The sequence below is a fragment of the Chlorocebus sabaeus genome, chromosome 1 (assembly GCF_047675955.1).
Source record: "Chlorocebus sabaeus isolate Y175 chromosome 1, mChlSab1.0.hap1, whole genome shotgun sequence".
Lineage (NCBI taxonomy): Eukaryota > Metazoa > Chordata > Mammalia > Primates > Cercopithecidae > Chlorocebus > Chlorocebus sabaeus.
Window position 1 is genome coordinate 53,571,975 of NC_132904.1, and position 25,742 is coordinate 53,597,716.

At 47.6% G+C, this 25,742-nt stretch overlaps 1 protein-coding gene across 2 annotated transcripts in view; it reads left to right on the plus strand.

Moving 5' to 3' along the window:
- Window positions 1-25,742, plus strand: part of GALNT18 (polypeptide N-acetylgalactosaminyltransferase 18) — a 355,896-nt gene that overhangs the window by 324,592 nt on the left and 5,562 nt on the right. For both annotated transcript variants that reach the window (XM_037999716.2, XM_008006704.3), the window contains one exon: window positions 9,174-9,338. In XM_037999716.2, coding sequence (XP_037855644.1) covers window positions 9,174-9,338 — 165 coding nt within the window. The remainder of the gene's footprint in view (window positions 1-9,173; window positions 9,339-25,742) is intronic.

Below are 25,742 nucleotides of genomic sequence, written 5' to 3' on the forward strand. Positions count from 1 at the left end.
GCAGAAGAATCTGGGTGAGGGGCTAAGGCCTAGATCAGGAGTGTTTGCAAGTGCTGGTCCCTAGAGACAGACCCGGAGGCTGCAGAAAAAGGGAGACTTCACCAGCAATCCCAGTAAAATGGGGCATCCATTCTTTGTCTTATACTCAACCACACCGAGGCACCTCCAGGCCAAGCTTGCTTCCAGGCTCCTTGGATGTTTTAGAGTCAGAAGACTCTTAGAGCCCCTCAGATGTGCTAACAAGTGGGGGCACTCACGGATCTGAGTCACAGCTCCCTGGGGGCCAGTGGGGTGCTACCCAGTCTCTTCCCCACCTCATCCCATTGGCACTATCATTCCTTAAATGGCATTGTACTGTCAAGCTTCTGTTTGCCTGTTTCCTCTGCTAGAAGTCCCTTGTCCTTGACAAATATTTGGGCAAACTACTCTCTCTTTAGGCTGTTCTCTTTAGACTCATTACTCACTGACAGCCCCAGGTAGAGACTGTTACTCCAGCTCTGGGGCACCCCAGCACGCTGCCCACCCATCTGTTGTAAGCTGGCCATGAACATATTCTACCCATCCTCCAGCATGTCTGTCTCTCCACCAGGCTGAGAATCCCTGAGGGAGGGGCTCCCCGTCTCCTCTCTGCTTTCCCAATGCCCAGGCCAGCCCCGGCACCTGAGAGGCACAAAGGGTGTTTGTTGAATTGATTGGGATCAACTCCTCACTGAGAGGCTGAATTCGAGTTATAAACCTCTCCCCAAAAAGCTGAGGGATTCGTGTGCCTGTGCTCAGCCTCACCTGTTCCCCCTCCACCAGGGAAATGGGTTCACAGAGGAAGCCCTGAGCTAGAAACCCCGCCTTACACCTGTATGTCATCACACTAATAGAGAATGGTGCTTATAAATGCTTCCCGTTCCTCACGTGGACCTCATGCTGTGGTTGATGAACATAAGATCATTCTGGAAATGACTCTCCTTCATTTCTGATTTAGCATCAGCACACTGTGGCCCTCAGCACTGTAACGAACCTCTGTGTCAAGGGGTTAATGACCAATAACCAAACCCTTAAATCAGCCTGCCTGTCTGCAGAGAGGCCTGCAGCTTGTTCTTTGAAAAAGAGGAAAAAGCCCATTTCTAATACACGTTCTGGATGTCACAGCCAGCACTCTGTAAATTGAAATTTAATAAAGCAAGGCTCCGTTCCTTCTTCCCGCCCTCTGTGTCTGGCACCCTGCCTGTTTCCATGACTCTTACCTGCAGACCTATTGATCAGACTCAAGACAGGGGCACAGAGATGAGGGGGTGAAGCATTGTAGCTGGACGGGTAGCCCTCTCCCTCCTGGGTCTTTTCTTGCCCTCCTATGGATACCCTGGTCCCTGCCTACCTTGTCCTTACCCTGCAGATAGGGATAAGTTCCCCCTTCTCATTGTGGGGGCAAGCTAGATCCCTATCTGCAGGGGCATTGCTTTTAAGCTAGAATCCAGAAGGGTGTGTGCTGCACCAATATTTCACTCCGAGGCTTCCCAAACTCTCCTTAACCCAGGTAGTTTTTAACCTTAGTTGCACATTAGAATCACCTGGAATAAATCCCTGTGCCCAGACCCCAGCCCCTGAGACTGTGGTTTGTAGGTTTTAAAGCTCCCCAGGTGATTCTGCTGTGCAGCCAAGGTGGAGAGCCCTGCCTTAGCTTGATTGCATTTAGGAGTTTGTCCTTGTGAGTCTTGTGATTTCATTTGCTCTCAGATGAAGATCTTGCTCTCGTCTTGCAAGATCCAGGCCATAGCTTGACTGTGCCTTCAATGACCTTTGCCAACCGCCCGATTTTAAAAGTTTGCAATCACCCTATTATGTGCAACTCTTAACTCCCTAGACAGTGTCACACCACTCCCCTGTTATGTCCCCCAGCCCGTCAGAGACCTGGGCTCTTAATTCCTTGTTGGGCTGCAACCATCCAGAATATGGATAAATATCCAAAGAAATGACAAGGATGCTGGTCCATCCATTTCCAGTGTAAGTGCCTGGCCAATTCAGTTGTTTTCTCCCTTATGATGGGTTCTAGAACCTCTTGTAAACAGTGTCCCAGTATAACTCTCCCTTTCCGCCCCTCACCACTCTCCAGGCCCAGGACAGTTTCAGCCAAAGACGATCACTGCTGCCCCGTGCTGGAGGCTCAGCGGGGAGAGGCTAAATGCCCCAAAGATACCTCATTTTTCACGGACACCTACTTGATAGGCCAGCACAGTTGCCAAGGAAGCCTCATTTAATGGAGGAAAAACAGCTGGTCCAAATGTACATGCCCATTGTTTGGAAGAGAACTCGTACTCCAGTTGTGCCTTGAAAATGTGTCTATTATTAAGTAATGTAACTAACCCTATTTTGCCCAATGTTGTAGGTTTGCCTGGGAGGCCCTCCTTGACTCTTCCTCTGCCTATCCCATGATTTTTGCATCTCAGTCTTTATTTAGCTTGGTGAAGGTTCCAGAATTTCTGCGGAGGCTGAGGCATGACATAGGTATTGAGGTCTTGATAGAAGAGGGGATTGGATGATTGAAAAATACATAAATTGTAGTTCTACTTTTAGTTCTTTAAGGAATCTCCAAACAATTTGATCCAGCAATCCCACTCCTGGGTATCTACTCAAAGGAAAAGAAGTCCTTCTATGGAAAAGACTGGCACACGCATGTTTATAGCAGCACAATTCACAATTGCAAAAACTGGAACCATCCTAAATGTCCATCAACCAACGAGTAGATAAAGAAAATGTTGTATAAATACCGCAGACTTCTACTCAGCCATGAACAGAAATGAGATAATGGCATTTGCAGCTACCTGGATGGATCTGGAGGCCATTATTCTAAGTGAAGTAATTCAGGAATGGAAAACCAAACATCCTATGCTCTCACTTAAAGTGCAAGCTACGCTATGAGGATGCAAAGGCGTAAAAATGATATTATGGACTCTGGGGACTTGGAGGAAGAGGTGGGAGGGGAGTAAGTAATAAAAGATACACAATGGGGCCAGGCACAGTGGCTTATGCTTGTCATCTCAGCACTTTGAGAGACCAAGGCAGGCAGTTCACCTGAGGTCAGGAGTTCGAGACCAGCCTGGCCAACATGGTGAAACCCTGCCTATACTAAAAATAAAAAAAAAAAAATTAGCTGGGTGGGTGGCATACACCTGTAATCCCAGCTACTTGGGAAGTGAGTCAGGAGAATTGCTTGAACCCAGGAGGCAGAGGTTGCAGTGAGCTGAGATCATGCCACTGCACCCCAGACTGAGTGACAGAGTGAGACTGTCTTAAAAAAGAAACAAACAAAAAAACTACATATTAGGTACAGTGTACACTGCTTGGGAACTGGGTACACCAAAATCTACCACCTGTTCCCCCAAAACTTTGAAATAATTTTAAAATAAAAATATGTAAATTGGCCATATCAAAGAATGCAAGGGAGTGGGGCCTGGTGGAGGTTGGAGGCAGGAGGTTGAGGTTCTCGTCCACATGTTTGCAAAGGCTCTTTGGTGGAGTAGAAGCTGACAAAGGCCTCCTCATCCGCAACATCCTCCTCCTGGACAGATGCCTCCTGCTTTAGAGAAGTGGTTTTCAGACTTCTTAAAATTCGTCAAAACCTATTGTTCAAAGAAAATGTTATATGAAAGTCAATTATCCAAAAGACAAAAGAAGATCTGCTGTGGTGGGGCTGGGAGAGAGACTCTGGAACCCCAACCACAATGGCCCCTGAGACCCCTTCTTGGAGTCCCCAGAGCTCAGCGTGACAACCCGATGGGAACGGCCCTGGTAGTCCCATCGCTGGTTCATGGGTGAGTTCAGAGTGACCCTTGGGACCAAGCTCCCGGGCCTGGGCAGCTGCAGCTGAAGTTCGGGACTGGGCAGAGGCGGTGGCCATCAGTGCGGCCAAGGAGAGCCCCTCCGAGGAATGGGTAAGGGACCACAGGCCCTGAGCTGCCAGAACTCAGCCTTCCTTGGGACTTCTCCCTAGGCAGGGAGGGGAGAGAGCAACTGCCTACCTGAGTGTCTTCACAAGTTTTTAAAACTCTCATAGCCTCAGTTTCCTTGTTCTTAAAAGCGGCAGTAGCCACAGGCATGGAAAACACCTAGCAGAGGACTGCTAGGGGCACAAAACTGTGCATGTTTTCTTCTCTTCCTTCCCTTCCTGAGGCTGTTCTGCTCCAGGTGGCAGAGTCTCCATCCGCCAGGTGAGGCTTGACACATGTGAGGCGTGGCTCCTACGGAGGGCTGGAGGCCAGGCTCTGAGACCAGGGTATCCTACAGGGTGGGGCCCTTGCCCCAAGGTGAGGGGACAGAGTCAGGAGAACCTCCGGCCCTAGGGGGACATTACCCAGCCTCGACTCTGTGGCTCCGAAGGCAGGAATGTGAACCAGAATTCTGTGGTCTCCCTGGCCAGCTGTTGGCTCTCAGTCATGGCTCCTACCCCTGGCCTGGAGGAGAGGAAAATGCTGCTAGCATAAGATCCAGGATACGGGTGTGTTGATTCTTTTACCTTGCAGGTGATTTTGCTCTTCCTCCTGCAAGCATCAAAATGAAATGCTGGAGATCTGGTTTGCAGCCCTGCTGAGCTGTGTGGGGCTGAGTAGAGAAGGAGCCAAATCAATCATTGGCAGCTGAGGAGGAGCTGAGTGGGCAGGGATGATGTTTCTCTGCTCTGGGGGTTTGTGAGACGTCCAAGGCAGGATAACAGCTTACCCCAGCCTCGGACCAGTTACAGGAGGGATGCTGCTGTCTCAGAACTTTGTAGCATCTTTTATTCTAGGCCCCTCCAGCTCTCTAGTACTGTATTAGTCCAGGCTCCCATCATGACTGGAAGGGATCACAGTGGAAGCCCTCTCCCGGCTCCTCACTGCCCCTCCAGCCTGGAGGCTGGAGCTGGAATGACCCCAGGGAGGTGCGTGAGGGAGGTGAGTGGTCACACCAGTAGCTCCGGAGTTAAACTGCCTCGCTGTGAATCTCAGCTCCTCACCAACCGTGTGACTTCGGAAACATTGCTTATGGTCTCCTTGCCTCAGCTTCCTCGTCTATAAGGTAAGGGATAATAAACCTGCCTCACAGAGTTATTGCTAAGATTAAACAAGAATAAAGCATGTAAGTTATTTCATGTCTGGCACAGGGTAAGAGGTAAAAACACGTCAACTTTTATTATACGCTATCTCAGTTGGGGTATCTCAACAGCGGCACTACTGACATTTTGGCTAGATAATTCTTTGCTGTGGGGGGCTGTCCTGTGCATTTAGGATGGTGAGTGGGATCCCTGACCAGCCACTAGACACCTCCCACCACCCCCACCATCATGACAACCAAAAATGCCTCCAGGCACTCCAAATAGCCCCTGGTTTGTAACGTTCCCCCGTTCTGTCACTTCTTGCCTTACACCTTCCAGAGTCTCCATTGCTCAGAAAGCTTAGCTATGCTTGCTGGGCCTGCAGGCACTGAAAGTGGGGCAACTTGTACAAAACTTTTTCCCCTTTTTTGTGTTCGAGCCATTGGTTTATTTAATCCACTAGGCTGGGCTTCTGAGATGTCCGTGTGAGGACTTGAGAGAATCCTCTTTGCCAAACCTCCCTCTGTGATCTGCCAGCTTCGTGGTTACGCCAGTCAAAATGCACTTTGTTGTTTTGTTTTTAAATAACAACTGTCTAGCCCTATTATGATTTTCCCAGACTCTGGAGCAATAAACAGCTCTGATGACAGCTGTACCAGATAGTAAGTGCACACGTTTCTCCTGGCCTCTCCCTAAACTCTTCAGAGCAGCTAAGTGGATAAAACTGATTTCAGCTGTTACCTGAGTAGCCACTTGTGTCTGCCAAGTCTGCTCCGGAGATAAGAACCAGGCTCTGATGACAGAGAAGAAGAAAAACATGGGAATGACTGGCTCCCTTACTGTCCTTGTCTTACAGCCCACATCCCTAAACCTCAGGAAATCTGGGTCCTGGCATGCAGGGAGATTAAGAGCTACAGTGTCCTAAGGAGGCCACAGTGCATTCAACCCAAGGGCATAAACAGGTGTGCACCTTTTGGCGAGAGGCCCAGGTGGCAGGTTGAGGCCCCACACAGTTGAATATTCAGGGCAGGCTTTCTAGACGTGGTGGGTTCTCGTTTCTATTTTCAAAGTAGTGAGAGTTAGGGTAGGTGAGTGCAAGAAGTAGGGGCACTTCTCATATTCATGTGATTGGGGTCATTATTTCCTGACACGTTGTTGGTTTCCCTAAAGTGGCATGGCTTCTCCAGGACAGGGACCATGGATTTTCTCATCTCTGTAACCCTAGATCCCAACTTAGAGATTACTTGTTAGTTGAATAGAGGTGATGCCTAACTCTATGGCTGTTTGATTTTCTACATCCTACCAGTTGCCAAGTTCTCCCTCAACTCCAATAAACTAGAAGCCACAAGACATCAGCTTTTTTTGGTGGTGACCTGGAAATCCAGGCCACACAATGGACAGTCTCAGGATTCCGATGAGCAAACCGCCCCTTGCGCAGGATAGCTTTGAAGAGGCTCCCCTTGCCTCTTGTTCTGGTTACATTTCCACATTGAAGCTGAGCATCCTACATTTGGCCTTTGCGCAGAACTTTGGTCACTGTAAATCCTTCACCTTTGTTATTGGAAGACTCAGTCATTTTAGTCATTTTGATGTCAGTTTCCATGGATTTGCCAAACCTGATAACTTGTAAGGTGACCACAGAGAGCAGATCTTAGCTGTAATGAGCGTCTTCTCCTCCTCCCTCCAGACACACTCTCAACCCAGCTCCCTCCACCCTGAGAGGCTGACTTTATGGAACGTTTCAATGGAAATCTCTGGTTTCCAGTTGGGTTCTGCCAATGGCCTGACCTAGTACGAGATTGAAGTGGGGAGGAAAGAGTGAACTTGGGGTGTTTGTTAAGCATCACTTGCCATGACCCCCAAGCCCTCCTCTCAGCTTTCTCTCCATGACTTTGCTCTTACAGGTTCTGGTGACAGCTCTGTCCTCTCATTCCACTGGGCATAGGGGTACTAACGGCTTCTTGTTACTTTCCCCAGGGAACCATCCTATCCCTTGTGGTTCCCTGACACCCTACCCACACCTTTGAAAATGGTGCCTTTATTACACACTCCTCAGGTCTCCCCCTACTAAAGTGGGTCATCTCTTTCCTGTTGAAGTCTTGACTGTTCCTAAGGGAACACCCTGCCTGCCCTCCACCCCCTCCCAAGAGGCTAAAGAGACTTCTGAGCATCAGGAAGAATCTGCCATAAAGGACCACCCTTACTCGCCCTCCTCATCTGCACTGCCTTCTTTCCACTTCTGTCCCTTTAATGGCCTGGCACACAGGTTTAAAAAGTACTTGTCAACCATCCTCTTCTACTAAAGCAAAAAATACATCATTTTGCCATTTTTAATTAATCAAAAATATTTGCCAATGAGAATTTTTGAACATGTCAAGATAACCAGAGAGAACACCCTGAATATTCTAACCTAAAGTGGAAAAGTGTGGTATCTTGGTTTGTTTCTGGGGCCTAAGCACTGGGGCAGGGGGGCACTAATGATGAGGGTGGCAGCATGTTAATGCCTTTAGCAATGTGAGGAGAAGAGTTCACAGAACCCTAAGACTTTTCACTTGGAGCCCTGATTGGGAACCACAGATCACGGCTAAGGGAAGTTGCTGAAAATGTTGAAGGCCAAGAGTCACGTGGCTTTCCCCTAGACCAGGCCCAAACTCCCGCCTATAGGAGACTCCTACTTTTGTAAATGATGTGTTCATGAAACACAGCCATTTGTTTATGTTTTTCTTTTCTGGGATGTGTTTGCACTACAGTAGGAGAGTGAGTTTTCAGAGGCTGTATGGTCCTCTGTGTAGAAAGGAGTTTGCAGAGCCGGCCTGGCTGCTGTCCTCTGAAAGCCTTGCTTACAAGGTTGGCATCCAAGAGCCTGGGTCTCAGGATTCCCAGCAGAACTGATAAGAGTGGCTCTCTGTGCTTAATCTGATTATACAAACAAAACAGCCTAGGTTTGCCACTCACTTTCCTTCTGGAAGTCTAGGATTTTGGTGCATACTAGGCAGAGGCTGCCTATGTGACAGCCCCCTGTAAAAACCGTGGGTGCTGTGTCTCTAATGTGCTTCTCGGTAGATAGACAGCATTTCTCATGTGTTGTCACAACTCAGAGGAATTGAGCATGTCCTGTGCAACTCCCCCGAGAGGGGACCCTTGGAAGCCTGGGCCTGGTTTCCCCTTCTTTTTCCTTTTGGGTTTGTTTTGTATCCTTTTGCTGTCATAAATCATAGCAGTAAGTACAGTTATGTGCTGAGTCCTGTGAGTCCCCATAGAAAATCATCTAGCTGAGGGGTGGTCTTGGAGACTCCCCAGCACACCCACAAAACCAGACATATTTGTCAACCTGCCCTTTAAGAAAAAGTTTGCCACCTCCTCCTCTGCACAGTCGTAGTGTGCATGGAAATGATGTTACACACCTCCCATCCCACAAGACTGTGCTTCCTGAAGGCGCCGTCCAGGCTTTTTGCTCTGACAAAGCACAGTATCTGACATGAAATATTTATGAAGGGAGGAAATAGGGGAATCTGTAAATAGTGGATTAAAGGCGGGCAGATCATGAGGTCAGGAGTTTGAGACCAGCCTGACCATCATGGTGAAACTCCCGTCTCTACTAAAAATACAAAAATCAGCTGGGCATGGTGGTGCACACTTGTAATCCCAGCTATTCATGAGGTGGAGGAAGGAGAATCACTTGAACCTGGGAGGTGGAAGGTTGCAGTGAGCCAAGATGCGCCACTGCACTCCAGGCTGGGCAACAGAGCAAGACTCTGTCTCTGAAAAAAAAAAGAGAGGTTTGTAAACTGGGTGAAGAAATAAATTTAAAAGGTTATGATCAATGTTTTCCAATGAAAGATTAGAATAGAAATCAGTGTATATTACATATGTAAGGGTGTTTTATTTCTTGTAGTTATACAGGTGGACTAGACACTATACTGGATCATAATGTAAAAGGATTTCTTTTTGTCTATTGCAATAGAAAATAATCTGAAGGCCACTGGATGTGAAGACTCCAGGGTCTTCTCTAACTGTGGCCTCTCTGCCAGCTGCCCAGGAGAATCACCACCTACCCTCCTGTCTCTGTGGCCATTGGCATTTATCCACACTCTCTCCCTTCCTCCGCCCCCAGAACGTGTACTACACGAGCAGTCAGCAGATCCATGTGGGCATCCTGAGCCCCACGGTGGATGACGATGACAACCGGTGCCTGGTGGACGTCAACAGCCGGCCCCGGCTCATCGAGTGCAGCTACGCCAAAGCCAAGAGGATGAAGCTTCACTGGCAGTTCTCTCAGGTAACAGCCCGAGCCCGGGCACAGTGGCAGCCGTGTTGGAAAACGAGGAGTGTGGCCTCAGGGGCCAGGGAGGGGATGGAGGAGAGAGGAAGGAGAGAGACTGGCAGTAGTGAGGCTGTGGCTCCAGGCTGCTTCTCAGGGATTTGCCGATCACCTACCATGTGCCGTGGGTCTCGTGTGTTAACTATTGATCCCTGTGATATTGGCTTTGAGGGAGCTTATTATTGTTGTTGTTTTACTATAATGATTTTATTATTGTACTTAATTTTTAGATATAAGGAAACTGAGGCTCAGAGAGGGGAGTCCCCTGTCCAGAGTCTCACAGCTAGGGGTGGGGCTGGGATTTAAACTCGGGTCTTTCTGACTTTAAACCTTCACATTTCTCCTATACAAGCCTCTGCTCACGAGATGGAGCCCCCAGTCTCCCAGGTGTAGACAGTGCTGGGTCTCTGATCTGCAACCCTCTCTGCCTTCTGCCCAGTATTGGGTCACTCTGGGAGAAGTTTCCTTGCCGGGAAGCATCTTGGGGCCATTTGGCAAAAGGCTAGTCCTCACACTAGTGACCGTGGGACATTCCTTTATTAAGTCTCTGTTAATTCAGGGGCCCATATTTGACTTCCTGCTCTTCACTGGCCCCTCATAGCTCCCATTATAGAATAGTGGCCAAGGATCTAGATGCCTAGCTTTGAGGAGAACTTCTGCCTCTGCCCAGAGGTCTCCTAGTCACCAGGGAATCTGCTAAGGTAGGATCCATTTTCACCCACAGATAGGGATGCCTGCCTCCCAGGTGGAGCAGGTAAAGTGTTAATAACAGGAAGTGAGGGAGCCCATGGGGTTGTGGAGTCTCAGGGCTGCCTGGGGCTGTACATGGTGGACACTCCCAGGGAAGTTCAGGAGGGAACACCTGTATTCATGGGACTGAGTGGCAGGAGCCCCTGACTCCAGCCTCCCGGCAAGCTGCTTCTCCCCTGGTGAGGAGGAGGCTGCTGGGGCCACTGCGAGGAACTTTGGAAGCTGGCTATACCTTCATTCCAGTCCTGGCATCCAGTTACTCTCCCTGTAGAAAGGGTGCTGGTAAGGGGAGTCCCAGCTACATCGTATTCCATGGGCATAGGGCACCTTTGACTGTGGTGTGGGTGTGCAGAGTTAGAGGACTGACAGAGACTCTTAGGTCGTAAATAAACGGTGAAGGTCAATACTGAGCTGCAAGTTCAAAACAAGGTCATGGACTTAGGAGCTAGTTAGAAAGCAGAACCAAGAGCCTCAACCAGGGCTGTGTGAACACAGGAAAGCAGATGGTGGAGAGGAGCCCAGGAAACAAATGGGAGCATTTCCGAGGGCAGATGGAGGATGCAGGTGGCCGCTCTGTGAGTCCCAGCTTGCTCTGCAAAGTGTCAGGGGTTCAATGAAAGGGAACTCATGCAAAGGACTCATGGCTCCTGCCCCTTCCTGTCTATGTAACCTTTGGCATGTGCTATAAACTATAAAGTTCTGTCCCAATAGGAATAACAGCTAACATTCATATAGTACTTACTGCGTGTCAGGCATATATTAACTCATTTAATCCTCACCACAACCAGATGTGATAGGTACCACCTGACCTCATAGCTGAGGAAACTGAGTCACAGAGAAGTTAATGAACATGCCCAAGGTGCTCCTGTTGGTCATTAGTCATGAAATAGTTCCAATTCTCTCTTACTTCTCATCACTGAAGTTATGTTGGAAGTGGCCACATGGGAGAAGGCCAGAGGTCAGGGCTGAGGCTTGAGACACAGCGTGTTCGTCCTCCTACCTCCCTCTCTGTGGAAACACCAGATGCGCCAGCTGGGAGCTGCTGCTGACTCGACACTGTGCCTGGAGAAGCCTTCATCACTTTCCTCTGCCAGATTTCCAGCTCAGGGGACAGAGGATAGGGCTACATTTCCCTCCTTTCCTCCAAGTTGAGAGGCAGAGGGAGGCCTGGGGTGTGTGGTGTGGGAGGACAGTTAGGCACATGCCTGGTGAGGGATGGCTGCCGTTTCTCAAGATGGACTAGGTGCAAAGTAGGCTTGTAGGTTGGAGACAGCAGCATCCTGCGTGCATATTCTGGGCTCCGTGGAGGTGAGTGGGGCTGACTTTGCTGGAGTGAAATGGGCTTCATGCCTGAGACTGTCTTCAGGGTCTATGTGAGTCATAAGGGACCATTTTCTACCGCCCTCAGCCAGACCTGCTGGGCCTCTGGGTTCAGCTTGCCCTGCCCTCTGTGAATGGAACAGTGCAGGAAGTTGGTGGTGGTGCAGCTAGGGGTGGGCAGGGCTGGTGGCTTCTCAGAAGACAATGTACTTAACTGGGAATGAATGTTAAGAACCTGGGAGCCTGGTCTCTTTGGAAGGAGTAAAGGGCATTCCAGGGAGAGGAAACAGCATGTGTGAAAGTTGTGAGACATCAAAAGCAGGCCATGCTCAGGGAGCTTCCAGGAGTCAGAGGGTGGCTAATCCTGGGGGGCACAGTGGGGAGCGGCCAAAGAGCCTAGAAGGGCAACTGGACCAGGCCTGGAGGCCACAGGACCTGGTGGATTTGGTTCTATGGGAGATGAGGATGTGCAACCCCAGGTCATGTTTAGGTCCGGGATTTTGAAAGCCCCCTCTGGCAGGGATTGTGAAGCTGGATTAGGAAAGATTCTAGAAAACTAAAGAGGCAGGATGAAGAGTTAGCAGGAGGTTGAGATGCAGTTTGAAAGTTTAGCCATTTCTTCCTCCCTCTCCTCCATGACCCTGGGGTCTTCATGGCCTGCGTCATCCCCCAAAATCTCCTCTCAGCACAGGCTCTAAGGCCAATCCTAGGGGCTCCGCTTTGGTGATGTAGGCTGGAAATGTTGACAGGCACCACCAGGAGTCCTCTGATCGACAAGAGTACAGCTTCAGATCACTGCGGGAGGAGGATGAGCAGTGGCCTCTGGGCTGTCCTGGAATAGCCCCTGGAGGCCACAGCCCTGCCGGGCACTTGCAGCCCTGGGGACTTGGTGTCATCCAGACACGGGTATTCCTGAACTGAAGTAAGCATCAGCCCTCTTCAGACTCCTCTGCCTGTGAGCCTCAGCCTTTCTGCGTTCAGCCTTACACCGTTTGATGTTAATAGCACAGCAAGCCCACCTCCAAGATGAGACACTGAGATGAAGTCACCCTCCAAGATCACATGGCCTGAGAGTGGTAGATTCACTGGCTGCTTTGACATCCAAGACCTGCACCCAGACACTTCTACCCTCTTTCCAGCCCTCACAGAGTCCTTCCCACCCATGCTCTGAAGTCCCCACTGGAGTAACTCAGCATCATCTCCTGTGCACACCTAGATGCCTTGGGGCTGTGGCCAGCCCTCCCCACGCCTCCCATCTTGCCTGTCCATCCTGGCTACAGTAGAGAATGAAACACTGTTGTAAAATGGGCATTCTTGAGGCAAAGTCACCCCAAGTTCCAGCTCCCTCCTTCCCTTATCCCAGGGCATGGCTTGAAAAGGCAGCCCCACACAATTCCTGCTTAAACAGACATAGCAATCAACAAAGCAGGCGTCTGCGGCACACAGCTCTTCGGTCACTGGGCAGTTTTCAGCCACTTTGGCATATGTCTAATTAAAACTCCCCAGAGTGCTTTGGCAACCATATCTTTGATCATTCTACAAAAGGGAACCGTTTGGAAATATTATTTTTGAATTCTTAGTTTGCAGACCCAGAGCAGCCACTCTCACTTGCTATTTAATAATTAATATATGTGAAAGTTTTGCTTACTGCAAAATGATCAATATTTATCAAGTGACCTGGAATCTCTCCTCAGGACCTCATTGGTGAGGAGTTGCTGTTGACAAGACCTGAAGAAGCCAGGAGCCTCTTAAATGATTAAAGTCTTGTGCTTGGGCTAATTTTCTTGCAACAGGTTTTAATCTTTGCAAATTGCATTCAGATCCTACCAACTAGGATGTTCTGGTATAGAAGTTGGGCTGAAAGGAGCTTTTACTGGGTGCATTTCAAATCTCCTTTCTCGTTTCACATTATGCACTATTTATTCTCCTGAGGACCACATTTAAGCTCCGCAGACGCTCAGGCTGAATTAATTTTAAAATAATCTGGTGTGTTTTCCCAGGTTCTCCTACAAAGAAGATAGGCATTTGCATATCTTAGTGTTCCATCTCATACCCTGATTTTCTGCTTAACAAATAAAATACATTTCCTCTAACTCCCGCAAGCTCTTCTGAATTTCCAATACTTCAGGCTGAACCAGGACAGCATTAGATACTGACACTGAGAAACTGCATTTGATGAAAACATCTCTTGACAACGCTGATATGCAGGGCTCTGATGAGCAATTTTCCAATGATGAACAGTCTTTCCTTTAGTTGTTCATCAAACATTTATTGAGCATGGGGGTTGGACAGGAGGAATGCAGATATAAATCAGACACAGCCTCTGCCCTCAAGGAGCTCATGGGCATGTAAACACAACAGAACCGAATAAGAACAGAAACCAAGGGATGTGCTGTGTTCTGAGAGCCTGGGATGACCGACTTGGTCTGCAGAACTCAGAGATGGCTTCACTTAGGAGTCTTGTTTGATCTATATCTTAAAGGTTGCAGAGACAGTTTCCAAGCATAGAAAGAACATCCCAAGTAGAAGCTCACTTGGGCAAAGGCATGAAACAGCCAAGCATACTTTAGGAGTAGGAATCCATTGTCTGGTGTGGGTAGAATTTGGAGTTTTTGATGGGGCAAGAAGGAGATAAGTCATGTAGAGCAGATAATGGTAGTTGAAAGCCATACCAAGAAGATGGACTTCACCTTAAAAGCAGAAGGAAAGAATGGGGAAGGTTCTTAAGTAGTAGATTTCCACGGTGGGGTGTGCAAAATCCCCCTGGCAGCTGAAAGCGGGTTGGATCAGAAGGAAAGAGGCTAGAAACAGGGAAGCCAGATAGGGAGGAGACTGTTCCATTGTTCCGGGAAGAGATGGGAGGACTTGGATGCCACAGGGGTGTGGGAACAGATAGCTATCAGGGAGGACTTTGAGAGACATTTCAGCAGGTTGTTGCACAGTGATGGATTAAATGATGGTAGTTGGGTGGTGGAGTGGTTCTTAATATAGGACCATTGCCAGCCCTGTGTTTGAGAACATTTGGTGGGCAGGCAGAATTGCCTCCTTCAAGCTACACACCCATCTCTAAACAGCCGACGCCTCCCACATCAGCACATGAAAAAACTTCATGAATATTAAAAGTGGTAGTTGTTGCCTTCAGTGATTTTTCCCATTGGTGATTCCTCCAGGATTAAAGAACTTCCAAAACTACTGGGATGATAAGTTCATATGCATTAAGTATATGTCTTTCAACCTTCTGAGAGTAGTCTCTATACCGAGATTTGGGGGATTCTGGGATTCAGTGATGGGTTTCTGTGAAAGAGGCATTTGGTCAATGACCCCTGGACCAGTGGAGGGAGAGAGAAGAGGCAGATATCAGGTCACTACAGAGAAGAACTTTGTGGCAGGATACTTATCAAGCAAAGCAGAGGACTGACTTTCAGTAGTAACAAGGCCACCTCTCCACCTGCAACTACCGTTATTTCTTTGAATGGTTTATAATAGCCTAATGTTAGAGGGAGTCCTCTGTTCAAAGATGTTATCGAAGAGATTCTTGCTCTAGGAAGACTATTGTCATGATGTGTTCCTCCAAGCTCCCACTTTCTGAAAGCCCATCTGTATGTTTGAATGCATGGTTAAAGAATTGAGGACTATTTAAGACTAGAAATAGCTCAGGAGGGTCAGTGTTCTACCTGCAGATATCTGAAGGGCTGCTTTGTGCAAGGGCCCAGCAGGCTTGTCCTGTGTAGCCTTGAGAGGACCAGCAGGGGGAAATCAGGAGCAATTTATTGAGCTGCTTTTTCATAGAGTTGTCAATGAGGCTGATGGCTTGGGCAGGTGGTGAGTTCAGGAGACCATCAGCAGGTTGTCAAAGGCTCTACAGGTCTCAATGGAGTTGGGCTGGGTGATTTTTAAGGGCTTATGGATCCTGAAATTCTGTAATTCTAAGCTCCCGAAGTTAGATGGCAAACCCTGAGAAGGGTTTTTTTCCACCTAGAATTCTCGCTGGGCCAGCCTGAATACAAAGCATTACAAATTCAAGAATGACACTCTTAATCCTCTTAATCACACCTTATGGCATCATTTACCCATTATTTCAACCCACGTCCCTCTCTTCTTCCATCAGCCAACAGACTAGAGGGCAGGACTATGTCTCACACTTCAGTATCTCCAGCACCTAATGAAAAGCCAGAGACAGAGACGGCACCCAGCATGCTGTTGATCAAATGAAGGAGTCTTTTTAAAAAATTCATAAATCTTAACCAAAGGCCCCTTGTGTGCAAGGTCTTGAGCTAGGTTTGTGGGAGCCCCAAAGATGAACAAAATCCTACCCCAGTGATTGTCCTCGGATGTATGCATGCTCACTGAAGAAAAAAATAAAGTCATACTACAGTATTTCAAGAAAATTTCATGTTAATAGTCCAAGGCTCCTGCTTAGTTGGAAAATCCCCATTCCTGCAGTGAACACTTTTAGGTGGTAGCGCATCCCACGTGCAGTACACAGACATGCATTATGTAGAATTCTCAAACTTATGGCATAAATGCACACTTCTTCTGATCACCTCAGATTTGGAGGAGGGAGGTGGAAATATTTTATAGTAAAACAGATATGCATATTGCATGAAGTGGAGTGCAAATTTAAATGAGTATTTTTTAAAACAGGAGGCTCTGATGAAATCTCAGGTTGTTCAGACTGTCTTTCATGTTGCCCTCATACTCTGGGTTCTTTGGCAGGAACGCTGGCAAGGCCCAGCTGGGAGTTCAAGGGCATGCTAGGCAGATGCCACACCCCAGCTCCCTGTGCTTGCTTCATTCTCAGAGCAGCACTGATGCATTTTCCAAGTGGGGAGCATTGCAGATAGCCACAGAGATGTCTGTTAATGCCAGGAAAGGAGAGCTTTTCAAGACTAGATGAGACTGCCTGGAAGAGACTGAGCCCCTAGCCAAAGCTGCCTGTCAAGGGACAATTGGCTCTGATATGTGAGGTCTAATTTGATAATTTGATGCAAGATAAGTAACACATGCAAAGACGCATCTATTTGCAGAGCACATTTCCCAGAGAACACCACTAATTCTGCCAAAGAATTTCCCCATGCTGGAGGAGGAGGAGTCCTTGACTTTCTCCTGCTCCAATCCCCAAGTGCTGTCAGCAAGTCCAACTTCGAGAACCTTTTGTGTTGAAAAGAAGAGACAATAATCGAGTATTTCATTATGGCTCCAGAATAAAACAGCCTTTCATTTCCATGTCATATGAAGGGGCAAGTGTGGAACTGTCCAGTTTTGAGGGACTGACAAAGCTTCGTTTAGGCCTTGGATGTACTATTAGTTATTTTTGGTTTACGAAAGTCAGCACTTCCCTCCTCCCCCTCATCCCACAGATATCAGGGACCAGGACTAGGTGTGATGGCTCAGCTCCCCACTACCCAGACCTGGGTGAGATTTTAAAATGTATTGCTCAAACATTTATATGATGTTTACTATGTGCCTGCACTACTCTGTTTTATAAATGTTACTTAATCCCTATGATAGTGCTATAAGGTACTATAACTATCCCCAATTTTATAGAGGAGGAAACTGAGGCATGCGGAGATTAAGTAATTTGTCAAAAATCAGATCTGGGAATCTCTGCCTCTGGGGTCCATGCTTTAAACCACCATACCATGGTCCCTTGTCCTGCCTCTGGAAAATCAGTGGATCACTGCAATGGGAGTTTGGGGCTGGGGCCTCCCTCCTGAACTGGTCACAAATATGTGTGAACTGGCTGGATCCCTACCTCCTCAGCAAGCTCCCTCCAGCCATCGTGCTGTCTCCATAAGCCCTCTCCACCTGTGCTTTTGCACTTGATGTTCCTGTTACCCCACCTTCAGTCCAAGGGGCCCTTCACACAACAAGCCCCAGGCAGAATCTCACTCAAAGGTGAGACTAAGAAAGAGAACACCCAAGCACTTAAGAAAAACACAAAAGGCTTTACTAGTAAATCAGGTGTTGAGTATTCATAATACAAAAAGACCACTTAACTCTACCAAAAAAAGGGACTTAATCTCAGGGTTTCTTTAACTAGCTGTAACATCCCACACATGCTTTGAAGTATTTGATTACTAATCATTAACTACTTAACCTAGAAACTCCTGAGCTCACCATGCTTAAAGCCAAAGACCCACTGGGCCGCTTGCCCATGGAAAATTAATTAAAAAGGAAAGTGGAATGGGAATTCTGAAATAAGCAGAGAAGTCTTTGGAATCCACGAGTTAGTACACACAAGCATCCTTGTGAACTCCTTGATTGCAAAAGTAAGACCAGCCTGAGCTTAACCCAAATATTCCAGATGTTCTACCTCAGGGTGCAAGCGACCAGCTGGGCCCAACCTTTTCCTGAAAGGGGGTCATAGCTTGCGGTCTCAAAGTGTGGTCCCAGACCAACACCACCAATGCAACAGCACCTGGGAATTTTAAAAGGCACATTTTCAGGCCTTATCTCAGACCTAGTGAATCAGAAGTGAGAGGGGCAGTGATCTATACTTTAACAAGCCCCCAGGCAACTCTAACTCTTACATTCCAGGAGGAACAGGCCAATCTGGTGCTAGCTGTTCCACACGTAGGCACCACAGACACATACTTGGGAAACTGAGGCAGAGAGGTGCTTAGCTGTGTAATAACCTGGGATCTGCTCCTCGGTGCCCAAGAGGCTCATGGACTGTGGCTTCCACACGTCCCAGTCTACACACAGTTCTCTATATTGAGACACAAATTGAGTGCCCCAGCATGCTCTGTTTCCTTTTGTAAGCCCAGAGTGGCTCAGTCATTTTCCTGGGATCACATGGCCAAGGCGAGGCACAGAGGTTCGTTGCTTCTGCTGATGCCTTTCCAGTTCCTATTCCTGAGAGGCCCAGAAGGAGGAGGAATTAGGCTGGGAGGTAGGAACCTGGCTGTAGGAATTATTATTAGCCTTCTAAATACTATACATTCAACTTTTGATTTTTTCTTTTTTTTTTTTAGCTGCCGTTTCCATATTTAATTTGGTTTTCATTCCAATTAAGTTCTCTGTGTGCTATGGCTTCTCTCCTGCCAGGTTTAATTGCCCTTATTTAAATTCTTTAATTAAAAGTATTGTGTGTTTCCAGATTATGTAGTTGTAGTATTACACAAATAATGTAGATGACAGGGCTGGTGAACCAAGTGACTGTGCCCTCCACGGAGGGAGGGGCCAGCCCAGGTCTCTGCATGAAGCCCCAGCCTAAGGCCATGAGACTGGCCCAGAGGATGCCGGCTGGACCCTGGGAGTGAGGACAGAAGTTGGCTAACAAGTGTCCCTTCTTCCTTCCTTCCTGCAATGCTATGCCCAACACAGCACTACCCGGAGTGACCTGGTTAACCTGTCAGTCAGATTCTGCAATGGCTGGCCCTGTCATTCAGATTAAAAGCCAAAGTCTTGCTTGTAATTCCAGCACTTTGGGAGGCTGAGGCAGGCAGATCACCCAAGGTCAGGAGTTCGAGACCAGCCTGGCCAACATGGCAAAACCCCGTCCCTCCTAAAACTACAAATATTAGCCAGGTGTGATGGTGCATGCCTGTAATCCCAGCTACTTAGGAGGCTGAGGCAGGAGAATCACTTGTACCTGGGAGGCAGAGGTTGCACTGAGGCGAGATCCTGCCACTACACTCCAGCCTGTGTGACAGAGTGAGACTCCATCTCAAGAAAAAAATAAAAAGCCAAAGTCTGTTCAGTGGCCACAAGGCCCTCCCCACTTACCCTCACCTCTTGGACCTCATCTCCTCCCGCTAACCCCAAGCTTGGGGCCCATGACTCCCCGACCTCTGCCCTGGGCCACCTCCTCCCCTCCTCTTTGTCCTTGCTGAGATCTCAATTTTGATTGAGGATTTCCCCGGCCATCTCTTACAATTGCCGTCTGCCTCCAGCTCACCACCACCCCTGAGCCTCTTTCCCTGTCTACATTTTTATATACAACCTTATCACTTTCTCACATACTTTGGAATTTATTTTTCTGCTTTCCCTCCTAGAATACAGTCTCTACAAAGCAAAGATCTTTTTCTGTTTAGTCACTGATGTATCTCAGTGGCCTAGAATGGTGGGCACTCATTAAATATTTGCTGAATGGAAGGATTAATGAACAGTGTCTCTGCAGACGGCCCTCAGAGGAAACAGACCGAATTTTGAAGCTTGCTGAGGTGACCCTTCACCCTAGGCATTGGGGTACCACCAGCTCCCTCAGTCTAGTTCACCACCACTGTGATAGGCAGGGGCTGGGGCTGGCCACCATCCTAGTGAGGAACGTGAAGGGGGCAGACCCCCTGGGTTCCCAGCCTGGCACTACTTACTACTCATTTACTGACCATGTGACCCTGGACAAGTCTTCCAGCCTCTCTGAGCCTCAGTCTCCAAGCCTGTAAAATGGGGATAATTATTCTACCTCTCAGGGCTTTTGTCAGGAAGACCTGAAATTGGGCATGTAAAGCATTTGGCACAGTACTAAACAAATAGTAAATAAGTGATAGTTGTTATTGCTCTCCTCTCAGCTGCAGAACCCACAGGCAGAAGTAATTAGTAAAACACGAGGCTGCTCCCACGGTGCTGAACTTCCCAGGAAGGCACTGAATGTGGGAAAGGAAGTCTTCTTTGCAATATTTGTGAGTGAAATTTTCCGAGAGAGAAGACGAAAGAGTTTGTTCAGTGAAAGAGGCTGAGGTCAAGAAGGGGGACAGCAGGAAGACAGTGCTGGTGGCCAGTGCTATCTCCAGCATCAAAGGGTGGCCTGGCTCTTCTCTCTATACCTCAGATGTGTTCCAGGGAGCAGGTCAGGGCTCTGCTCAGCAATGCCCCACCATGGCCTTACTACCCATTCTAGAGGACTTACTACCCATTCCAGCCTCCAGGGAGGGAACTCTCCTGGCCTCATACTCCACCCCCCTGACAGGCTCAGATATTCTCATGGAGGTTGTGTCCCATCCACTCGCCTCCCCCGCAACTCTTGGCCGTGATCCATCCCTCCCACATCCCTTCAGGCAGCCACATTGGCTGCCTCTGGCACAGGGTCATCACACTTCTAGTCTCTAGGGTGCTGAGGCTGTGGTTGGGCTGGGGCCGGGCCTGGGAAATGTCTGATGGGAGTCTCTGAAGGACACTTTATGTCTCAGAGACCTCTGTTCCTGCCTCCCTCTCTGGAATTTGGCAAGGTGCCCCTTGGAAGGCAAGCATAGAAGGGGCTGTGGTGTCTTCTGTGTGGGACATGTTTCTCCAAGAGTCAGTGGTCCAGGGTCTGCACAGCACCTCTCTGTTGGCAAGGCCTGGGCCGGCCCCAGGGATGAGCTGAGCAGCCAGAATCTTCAGCGGAGTGGGCAGCGGCACTTGGGCCGGGCCCCTATTTGCTGTGTGCTTTGGTCATAGCCCCCACACTGATCTGTATGTTTTAGAGCTGATAACAGGATTTCTTATCAGTCCTCTGCTCATCCTTCCAGGAATCAGGACAGAAATGACCATCTGGCCCTGCAGACAATGAAACCAGAAGGGGGGAGAGGGTTGCCCAGGCCACACAGCTGACCACCAGGAAAACGGCTGTGTCCTCAGCATCCTAGCTCAGCACTCTTCCCTTTCTGCCTCGTTCCGGAAATGCCAATAGTTCTTGCAAATTAGAGAGAGTGGCTGGTTTTGGTCCCCTGCCTGCGTGCTGCTCCCAGCGTGGCGGGGAAGACAGACCACTGGGCTGGCAGGACTGTGGCAGGGCCGGGGAACTAGCCACAGATCTGTTCAAGAAGCATCAGCGACACAGCCCAGCCTGGGTGTGGGCAGCAGATACGCCCAGGCCACAAGGTTTTACACAGAAGCTAGGGAAATGTGGGCCATGGAGCAATGGTCTGGCCTTGCTTGGAGCAAGTGGCATAGGGGATGCCTCTGGGCCTAAAAGTCTAGCCTTTAAGGGACAGGATGGGCACTCAAGGTAGACTGAGGTTTGAGAGGACAACTCGAGGCTGTGCTTCACACCCATCAGGAGTACCATGTGGCCCCAACGTGCCAACTCCTTGGCTAAGTTGAAGGGGTCTCTTGTCCAGTGTAAATAAGGCAGTGACCCTGGGCGCTGTGGTCAGTCCTGAGGGACAGAAATTAACCAGAGCTTGTTCAAAGGAGGGCAACCAGTTTGGAAAATTATACAAAATTGTCCCGCCAGGAACTGGGAAAGTTAAACCTGGAAATGCAGAGAACTGGGAGACTCCCGCCTCACCTCCCCTGCCAGAAGGGAAGGTGTAGAGGAACAGCCACTGGGGAAGCCTCAGGGGAGCTCTGCCACTCCTCGGGGGATGCCAAGACAAGGATTTTAGCTCTGGGAGGGGCAGGCTCCAAGGGTGAGCAGCTAGGGGAAGACTGCATATTCCGGAAGGGTTAGATCCTTCTCCCTGGAGGTACCAAGCAGAGCTGAAGGGCCCCATGGCCCAAGTACAGAGGCCATTCAGCACGTGAGAGTGAGGCTGGCCTTCAAGGTCTCTTTCAGCATGGGGATTCCAGGGCCCTTTCTAGGCTTGTCCAAGGGCCCCTTTCAGAGACCGAGCCTGCAGGTTTCTCCCTGGCAACGGGTGGGCCCCAACAGCTGCTGTTTCAGTTTCCCGTTTATTATTTGGTCTCTGTGCTGTTGAGTACACTGAATCACTGCTGTCCCCAGGGAAGGCCCCTGGGGTGTGGGGCACAGTGGGTGGGACCTTGCTTTATTCCGTGAACGCTTCTGAATAGGTTTGTGTGATCCGCTGGGCCATGACCCCAACACAGGAAGTTGGGAATCCCATATCCCCTCCCAACACACACATACACAGTCCCCGCCACGCCCCCGCACCCCCCCCACCCCCACTTCTCAGTCCCTGCCTCCTTCACCTGTGACTCAAGTCCCTTCTCAGGGAGCTGGATTTGATTTAATTGAACAACATGGATACATACAGAAACATGTATAAAATACATAGTTTCAACTCCATGGTTTAAAATAAAGCAAATCCCTAGGTTTCCATCACCCACCTCAGGAAATAGGACTCTGCCAACAACACCCTTGTGAATTCCTGCCTATCACCTTCCCACTTCCTTTTCCCCAGAGCTGACCACCATCCTGACTTTCACATCATGGCTTTTCCTGTTTGGGAAGTTTATATAAATAGAATAATGTTTGTATTTTGTCTGGCTTCTTCTGCTCAACATTGTATTGGTGAGATTTATCCTTATCGAGTATAGCTATAGTTTGTTTTTATTGCTATATAGGATTCCATCATATGAATATACCATGAGTTGTATGTCTGCTGTATATGGGCATTTGAGTTGTCTCCAGGTTAGTTTTATAAATCGTGTTCTAGAAAGCGTTCATGCGCATGTCTTTGGGGTAAACGTTTCTGACAGAAGTGTTGGGTCATAGGGTTATATATGTTAACTATAGTAGGTACCGCCCATTTCAACAGTTGTAAGTACTGAAGTTTTTTTTTTAGTCTTAAATTGTTAAAAAAAAAAAAAAAAAAATTAATTCTTAAGTCTGTGTTAGGCCATTCTTGCATTGCTATAAAGAAATACTTGAGACACTGAGTACTTTATACAGAAAAGAGGTATAATTGGCTCATGATTCTTCAGGCTATACAGGAAACATGGCTTCTGGGAGGACCTCAGGAAGCTTTTGCTCATGGCAGATGATGAATTGGGAGCTTGCAGGTCACATGATGAAGGCAGGAGAGAGAGTGGTGGGAGGAGGTGCCACACACTTTTAAATGACCAGATCTCATGTAGACTCAGAGAGAGAGAGCTCCCCTCTCACGAAGATGGCGGCCCAAGCCCATCATGAGGGATCCAGCCCATGATCCAAACACCTCCCACCAGGTCCCACCTGCAACATTGGGGATCACATTCAACAAATATCCAAACTACATCAATGGGTACATAATAGTTGAATATATTTTATGGGGTACATGTAATGTTGTCATACAGGCATATAATGTGTAATGATCAAATCAGGATAATTGGGTTATCTTTTACCTCAAGCATTTATCATTTCTTTGTGTTAGAAACATTCTAATTCTACTCTTTTAGTAATTTTAAAATATACAATCAATTATTAACTATAGTTATCCTGTTGTATTACTATTAGAGCTTATTCCTTTTATCAGACTGTATTTTTGTACCTATTAACCATCCCCACTTTTTCCTCTCCTCCCTACTACCTTTCTTAGCCTCTGGTAACCATCATTCTATCTCCAGGAATTCATTTTTTTTTTTTTTTAACTTTTAGGTTGTCTGTCTTTCTGTGCCTGGTTTATTTCACTTAATGTAATGACCTACAGTTCCATCTATGTTGTTGCAAATAGAATCTCTTTTTTCTTACTATAAGTTCTGGGGTACACGTGCAGAACATACAGGTTTGTTACATGGGTATTACATGTGCCATGTTGGTTTGCTGCACCCATCAACCCGTCATCTACATTAGGTATTTCTCCTAACGTTATCCCTCCCCCAGCCTCCTGCCCACTGACAGGCCCCAGTATGTGATGCCCTCCCTGCCGTGTCCATGTGTTCTCATTGTTCAACTTGCTCCAGAGCTGAGTTCAAGTCCTGGATAACCTTGTTAATTTTCTGTCTCATTGATCTGTCTAATATTAAAGGTGGGGTGTTAAAGTCTCCCACTATTATTGTATGGGAGTCTAAGTCTTGCACCCAGATTATTAAAGCAAGTTCTTAGAGACCTAAAATGAGACTTAGACCCCCACACAATAATAGTGGGGAACTTTAACATCCCACTGTCAATATTAGATCAACAAGACAGAAGGTTAACAAGGATATTCAGGACTTGAACTCAGCTCTGGACCAAGTGGACTTAAGAGACATCTACAGAACTCTCCACCCCAAATCAACAGAATATACACTCTTCTCAGCTCCTCATCAGACTTATTCCAAAACTGACCACATAATTGGAAGTAAAGCACTCCTCAGCAATTGCAAAAAGAAACTCCCTCAAAACTGCACAACTACATGGAAAATGAAGAACAACTTGCTCCTGAGTGACTACTGGGTAAATAATGAAATGAAGGCAGAAGTAAAGATGTTCTTTGAAACCAATGAGAACACCACCACAATGTACCAGAATCTCTGGGACACATTTAAAGCAGTGTGTAGAGGGAAATTTATAGCACTAAATGCCCACAAGAGAAAGCAGGAAAGATCTAAAATTGACACCCTAACATCACAATTAAAAGAACTAGAGAAGCAAGAGCAAACACAATCAAAAGCTAGCAGAAGGCAAGAAATAACTAAGATCAGAGCAGAACTGAAAGAGATAGAGACACGAAAAACCCTTCAAAAAATAAATCCAGGGGCTGGTTCTTGGAAAAGATCAACAAAATAGACCACTAGCTAGACTAATAAAAAAGAATCAAATAGATGCAATAAAAAATCATACAAGGGATATCACCACTGACCCCACAGAAATACAAACTACCATTAGAGAATACTATAAACACCTCTACACAAATAAACTAGAAAATCTAGAAGAAATAGATAAATTACTGGACACCTACAACCTCCCAAGACTAAACCAGGAAGAAGTTGAATCCCTGAATAGACCAATATAGACCAATAACAGGCTCTGAAATTGAGGCAATAATAGCCTACCAACCAAAAATAGTCCAGGACCAGACGGATTCACAGCCAGATTCTACCAGGTGTACAAAGAGGACCTGCTACCATTACTTCTGAAACTATTAGAGGGACTCCTACCTAACTCATTTTATGAGGCCAGCATCATCCTGATACCAAAGCCTGGCAGAGACACAACAACAAAAGAAAATTTCAGGCCAATATCCCTGATGAACATCAATGCAAAAATCCTAATGAAATACTGGCAAACTGAATCCAGCAGCACATCAAAAAGCTTATCCACCACGATCAAGTCGGCTTCATACCTGGGATGCAAGGCTGGTTCAACATACACAAATCAATCAATGTAATCCATCACATAAACAGAACCAATGACAAAAATACATGATTATTTCAATAGATGCGAAAACACCTTCGATAAAATTCAACACCCCTTCATGCTAAAATCTCTCAAACTAGGTTTTGATGGAACGTATCTCAAAATAGTAAGAGCTATTTATGACAAACCCACAGCCAATATCATAGTGAATGGGCAAAAACTGGAAGCATTCCCTTTGAAAACTGGCACACGGCAGGGATGCCCTCTCTGACCACTCCTATTCAACATAGTGTTGGAAGTTCTGGCCAGGGCAGTCAGGAAAGAGAGAGAAATACAGGATATTCAGATAGGAAGAGAGGAAGTCAAAT